The sequence below is a fragment of the Sesamum indicum genome, linkage group LG6, assembly GCF_000512975.1.
Source record: "Sesamum indicum cultivar Zhongzhi No. 13 linkage group LG6, S_indicum_v1.0, whole genome shotgun sequence".
In the NCBI taxonomy this organism is placed as follows: Eukaryota; Viridiplantae; Streptophyta; class Magnoliopsida; order Lamiales; family Pedaliaceae; genus Sesamum; species Sesamum indicum.
In genome coordinates, this window is record NC_026150.1 from 974,524 (window position 1) to 981,534 (window position 7,011).

A 7,011-nucleotide genomic window follows, 5' to 3' on the forward strand; every position below is an offset into this window, starting at 1 on the left:
AACCAACACTTTTCAACTCTTCAAACTTACACATTCATTAATTAATATACTTACAATACAAATTTATCTGTTTCGGAATATAAATTTCTATTTATTTGAAAGGATTTTATAATAATATTTTAAAATAACTAATTCTATTTATCAGATAGTTAAATAACTTTAAATTAAAAATATTAATATGGCGAGAAATTTCAGTAATGATGTCATGAATATTTACTTATTTTTATTAAATAATAATTGAAATAATGAAAATTCATTGTATTTTTTATAATTATTATCTCTTGTTTACTCAAAAGGTGTTCATATTTTTTATAATTATATTTGTATCATTCTCTCTTGTTTTTACTTAATTGGAAGACGAGGTTTTAATTGCAATATATCCTAATTTTGAAAAAATAAGATATATATGTATTAGCCAAAAAGTAGTAGTGATAGAGATGAGCAAGTTTTTTTATTTAATTACTTGATATATATGACAGCTGATTTTATTCCCTTCTTTTCATATATCTACTTAACATGTTCTCCACTACATACCAACATTAGTCAACACAATTATTTTATTTTTTCTACAAAAATTATATTTTCATTCCCATTAAATCTAATAATAAAAATTCTCATCTGTATAAACCATAATTCAGACCAACTCACAAATTTGAAAACTAAAGAGGTTGCAAAAGTTGTGACTTTATATTAACTTTAGTATTATTAATGTATTAGACAATTCTAAAAACAATTTCAGATTAATTAATTGATGGTTTGCGTTGAAATTTGTGAAAGCATGATTGGTAAGTTCAACTACCGCACAACACCCAAATATAAAATTAGTGTGGACAAAGGTTTTCAAAATTCCTTCTACAACAATATAATTATGATTAAATTATTGATTTTCAAGAATTCATATATATAATTAAAGACCAAAGTATCCATCTCTTCAATTTATTCATATCTTAATTTTTTCAACTTTCTTCATTTTTCATAATTATCTTTTGCTAGTTTTTTCTCCTCATTCATTTTTCTCTTATGTATATATATATATTTTAAGTTATTCTTAAAAGTTCTTTAATAAATAACCATTTTTTTAACATGTAAATAACATTGTACTTAAATGTATACCCACTAAAATACCCTGAAACATATAATTTATTTTAAACAAAATTACCACTTCTTTTGAATGTTTCTATCATGCACATTTAGGAAAAAGATAGTTTAGTTTTACCTTTATTATTTTATATAATTAAATAAAAAAATAAAAATTATGCAGACGCATCAAGTGTGCTATAATAACTATTTTTAAGAGATAATTACACTCTCTTCCCCTGAGATTTAGTGTAATTATCCATAGACTCTATGTGGTTTAGGAAATTACATTTAGCACTCTTGAAGTTTGTTTTCATCTAACAAATAAATTTCTCTATTAGTCGAAATTCACTGAATTTGCTGATATTATTGAATGAAAATTGATATTTATCCTTAATTGACTTATTACTAACTTATTGCAGTCAAATAATTTTTTTCGAACTAAACTATCCTTATAATAGTAAAGATATACCTCCTCACATGCATTAATATGTGAAGATGTATGAGGGTAATTTGATCATAAAAAGGCAATAAATTAGTAACAAGTAAATCGAAGGTAAGTATAAACTTTTTTTTTATTTTCTTGTTAATATCAGCATATTCAGTGAATTTTGACTAATGAATGGACTTATTTGTTAGACGGAAGTCAAATGTGCTAATGTAGTTTCTCAAACTATAAGAAATTTTTGTGTAATTATATGAAATCTCAAGGGGTGAGAGTATAATTATCCCTAATGTGGTTACCTAAAAACAACTATTTTTGTGATTACCATTATATTAGGGTGACGTGTAGTGGCAATTTGGTTAATACGGGGAATATTGGAACCAAATTCTTAATCCCCCAACTACTTAAAACGGCCTTGCAGCCCGCTCAGTTTTCTTTCTCAATTAAACAAAACTAAAAGGAGCTCTTCCCTTTTTGAACCTCTGAAACAATTGATAAATGACGAAATCTCGCCTTTTCCGCCTCCTTATCCCCGCCGTGGTGGTGGCCGCTCTCTTCCTCAGCACCGCGGATGCAGGAGAGGACTTCAGCTGGATTCCTATGAGTAAACCGGTTACTTGCCAGGGATCACTCGCGGAGTGCATGGCCGATGGTACAGGGGAGTTCGAGATGGACTCCGAAGTCAACCGGCGGATATTAGCAACCACTAGGTACATCAGCTATAATGCTCTCCAGGCGAACAACGTCCCCTGCTCCCGGCGAGGCGCTTCGTACTACAACTGTCGACCAGGTGCTGAAGCTAATCCCTACACACGATCATGCAGTGCTGCCACACAGTGCCGTAGTTAAATTGGTTTTTTTCTTTTATTTGTGGCGTCTTGTTTTACATATATGTGTATGTATTATAGCAGGTATGATGTTGTAATAGTTGATTTTTCTTGTTTGAAGATCTGAATTATACACTCTATCCTGCGTGTGGTGTATTTTTGGCATGTGTATTCTTCTTCTTTCCTTTTCCCTTTTTCCTTTTCTTGGATAATGTTTACACGTTTCTTCTAAATTAACTGATTTACAGAACTATGTTATAGTGGTACTGATTTATCCATCAGGACCGGAGAGCTCCTATTGTTTTTGCTCAATATCTATATTTCTTTTATGAACATTGTTTCTACTGATTTACCAATAGGAAGTTGGATTGAACTTATGTTAATTCATAATCTTGAAAGGAGACAGCATATATATTATTTGTATATTATTTCTCTCCCTTCCCCCTTCTACTGGAGATTGCGTCATAGGAGGGAAAGGGAAGAAAGAAAAGATTCATTTGGTTGGCAGGAAAAACCAACGGAGAAGGATCGAAGAAAAGGAGCTGTTTGAAAGAGACAAATTAGCAATTAATGTTTGGCAATTTGGCAGTAAGGGGAAAGGGAAGGGAAGTTGGAGAGGGAGAACCTCTTTTTCGCTAGTTGCCGGATATCCAGTGGTTTTTCCCTCCTACTATAAGCAGAAAGTTCAATGAACATTGGATCCAGTAAACTCAATCTGTTTTTTTTTTATATACTTTCTCTCTCTAGAAAACAAGCCAATCTTAATTGAACCAGTCTGCTTTCAGCTTCGGTCGCGCGCGTAGGTAGCAAATATAGCTTAATTATTTGGTGAGGGAGAAAACAAAAGAAGAAAAATGGCGAAGATTTTCATGTATGAAGAGAGTGAAACAGGTAGAATAAGTCAAAAGAGGAGAAAGAATAATTTTTTTTTTTCTTTTTTGTTTTTCCCCGGAGAATTAGGCGAATGTTCCCCAGATCTTCTTGCCAGGACTCGTCCTCTCCAACTCCAACAACTTTTAAAGATGCAACAGTAGCTCACCAAACATCAGTTCAGTGTACAGCATAGATAATACATATAGGATTCTTCTTCACGATATTAACATTTTAATACATGAATAACTCTAGTTTACATCCAACTTAGTCATGTTCAAATTAATCGCATGCCAACTACAGTAGGCTAGCGATTGCTAAATTTAACATATAACTATTCACATCGCAATTATAATTATATTACTAGAGTTAGTACTTTTGATTGTTATAATTTAGACAGACTGCAATACTCTTTAATTAATATATTTATTTATGTACCAACATAATTATATCTTAACCAATTTTTTCCTTAATATTATTTTCTAGCCATGCATATTTTATAATAATTATATTGATATTCTAACAATTCAACACAAGCATATCAGCGACAAACTCTAATTAGTTCAACATTTTTATTTGTCCTGAAAATTTGTTAACAGAAATGAAGTTATAATTCATCAATCCTGATGCGGATAGGATAATTAGTTCACACCGGATCCTTCAAATTGTGGGTCAAATGACCAGTCACTTCACCATATCCCCCCACGTGTAAACATTCTCTCCCCCTCCCCGCCGCGTGGCCTCCTTCTCCATGCAAATCTACCAGATAAACACGCTCTGCTCTATAAACTCTCTACCTCTCCGCCATCTCTACCGCAATCCCCTCTTCTCTCAACCTTAATTTCGACCTCCCTCACAAAACTCTAACCATGGCCTCCCAAGATCTCAAACACCGAACCAAACAACAAGAACAAACCCAACCAGAAGTGATTACCGCTGACACTAGTACTGGCGACGCAAAGCAAAAGAAAACCGGCACGGCGCGGCGGGGCCTCCGCTCATTGATCGTCGCCGTCGCCTTCCCATTATCCCTCGCACTTCTCGATATCTTCTACTTCGGATCCAGCAAGCGCTACCGCAGCCTCCACAAGCCCTTCTACTTCCCGCCTCTTTGGGCCCTGCACGCCGCCTGTCTGGCGACTGCGTTCCTGTCGGGCCTCTCGGCGTGGCTTGTCTGGGCCGAAGGAGGATTCCACCGCAATCCCACCGCTTTGATTCTATACTTGGGGCAGCTGGCGATCACCCTCGGATGGTACCCGGTTGTGTTCGGGGCGGGGGCGATACGTGTCGGGTTGGTCCTGTGTGGCGTGCTGTTCGGAGTGCTGGTGGGGTGCACGAGGATATTTAGGAATATGAACCCGATTGCTGGGGATCTAGTGAAGGCGTGTTTGGTGTGGGCGGTGCTTCTTTCTGTTGTGAATGTTAGGCTTGTGTATCAATGATGAGAGAAATTCTCTCTTGTCATGGTCTTTTCATACGTGTATGCATGCAGCAGGTGGTTCTGATCTCTCTCTCTCGTTGATCAGCTCTTTCTCTCTCTATATCTATATGTAAAAATATGTTACAATTTGGGAATATTAGGACTGTTAGATGAACCATATCCGTTAAGACATGAATGCGGTTTTACAGTTTGTCTGTGTAGTGTGTGTAAAACAACATGCATGGTGTTGAGCAAGTAGTGTAACCATTCGCCAGGTTGATGGCCGAGAAGAATCCCTTTAAAATCTTTGCCTACCACCATTTTTATATCATTTTCTCATTTCCTTGGTAATGAAGATTATATTATATGAAACGAGGACATGTACGTGGGATATATAAATAGTGGGTATTCATGGTAACTTCTCTAAGAAAACTCAACTCATTATAATTATCTGTATACAGTTTGGGTAAGAATGCAATCAGATCGAACTGAAATGAGTTGGCACTGGTGGCAGTAGCCGTACAAAATTTTAAGCTTTGTTTTAACAGTGTCTCTGGCAATCAACTGACGCAATAGCAGTAAATGAAGTCAGTTCGGTTTAACAGCGAGTGAGTTTGGGCTGTCCTGTACTCGAAAAGACATTGAGGAATATTCAGATTTTTAGTGCAAGTTTGCCAATAACAAATCTAGAGGTGTCTAAAATTTTTTAGTCAAATACCCCGATTTTGTGAACCGCCAATTCAGAAAATCCAAGTGTGGGAACACAACCGAACAGAAATCATGTAACGAATACACGTCTTCCAAAATTGAAATAAATTGGACACGCAACGCGTCATCCTCGCGTCGTGGGCGCTCTCTCTAACCCCACAACCAACAGCTCCCATAGGTTTTATGGACAGACAAATACGCTAAGAGCCATTTTGCTGATTGGAATTCTAAGATAGAATATTATGCGTTGTACATGTGGCGTCGCTGCATTTATGATTTGCTCTAGCTCAATTGGAGCTGTTTGCTTCTATCTCGTTGGACAGAGCCGCCTCAGAGTCACAGATATCCTCCTCTTCTGGTTGATTTCTTGCCCTTCCCATGTCTGAAAACCAGGCTTGCGATTTATCTCATGCTTCCACATATACCGTGCCTCTCCCCACATCAACACTACAGAACCTGGGGTCAGAAGTACTGGAATCTTTGCTTCTTTCTTGACATTTTCAAGATGACTGATTTCAGCTTCTGCTGGACTAAAATGCATGACACATGATGACTCCAAGGAGATTATCGCTATTCCATCTTCGAAACGCATAAGGTCAACATGTGCACAAATTCCCTACATTCCAACGACAAGACGATATGAAAGAGCGGAAAAACGCATTAGCAATCTAGTTCAGAGGGACAAAAGAGACACCAGTACTTTTCTTTCTCAGGACAAAAATTCGCAGTTAACTAAGAAAGATAACTAGAACCTACAACTGTCATCCATTAGAAGCAACATTTGACAGTAAGTTAGCCAAAGATAAATATATCGTCACATGATGACACTGTAAACCAGATAAAATGAGCAATACAAGAACCAAAACGCACCTCACCTGGTTGGTATATGTTCACTATCAATTGGTTGAAAAGAGGTTCTCGCCACAATAACTCCGGTGGAAATAGATGAGATTCTTTACTGTTATCACTAGATATAAAGTCCATGGTTTCGGAAAAATAACCACTTAATAAAATATTCTCACGGATATAATATGAGAGTTCAAGGGCCCAAGTGGGAAGATCGCCAAACCTCATTGCCTGCATTCAATGAAATCGCTTAGAATAAAAGCTTTCAAGGATGTTATACTCAGGATAATCACTTGTAAGCTAATCACCATGCACCTCAGAGAAACAAATAAAGATGAGCAAAGAACCAGCTCCAAAACCCATGAATGGGGAAATACATACAGAATAGAGAGATGAAGGTTCCCAGTATGTAAATTTAACCAGTGTAGACTAGGTGCCCAGAGTGATGCCATCCTCTGACACAGGTACTTCTATTTTGAGTACAGCCTTAGAAGGAAACTGAAGCTAACTCATATAATCCCACTTGCGAAGATGGTGAACTCTTCTAAGGAAAAGAGAGGAAACCAAGACACCCTCTTCTGACACAATACCTTTTATCATTGATCAGAGGGTTATACTTGGTGTTCATCTGGAGCATTTCACCTATGCACTCGATACTACCATTTTAATTGGAATATTTCTGTAAATAATGATTGTATCTTGAATGGTCTAAACTCTGAGTCTTGAGCCATTATGGACTCTTTTCGTTTGATGCAAGTCTAAGAAAAAGAGTTTCCTCCAATAAGAGACACTATCAACATTCACCAGTACAAGACACC

General features: G+C 36.4%; 2 protein-coding genes across 2 annotated transcripts in view; one reads left to right on the forward strand and one right to left on the reverse strand.

Annotated features, from left to right (window-relative positions):
- On the forward strand, positions 4,013 to 4,965 carry LOC105163161 (translocator protein homolog). The gene has a single exon (XM_011081406.2). The coding sequence runs from the start codon at positions 4,089 to 4,091 to the stop codon at positions 4,659 to 4,661; it is 573 nt and encodes a 190-aa protein (XP_011079708.1). The 5' UTR covers positions 4,013 to 4,088; the 3' UTR covers positions 4,662 to 4,965.
- LOC105163162 (uncharacterized protein P8A3.02c) overlaps positions 5,423 to 7,011 on the reverse strand; it is a 2,590-nt gene continuing 1,001 nt past the window's right edge. Inside the window, exons 3-4 of the mRNA XM_011081407.2 lie at positions 6,218 to 6,424; positions 5,423 to 5,963 (exon numbers count right to left, since the gene is read on the reverse strand). Coding sequence (XP_011079709.1) covers positions 5,655 to 5,963; positions 6,218 to 6,424 — 516 coding nt within the window. The 3' untranslated portion in view covers positions 5,423 to 5,654. The remainder of the gene's footprint in view (positions 5,964 to 6,217; positions 6,425 to 7,011) is intronic.

What these genes read in the sequence shown, in the direction of transcription:
- LOC105163161 (XM_011081406.2), top strand. Translation starts at nt 4,089, where the DNA reads ATGGCCTCCCAAGATCTCAAACACCGAACCAAACAACAAGAACAAACC.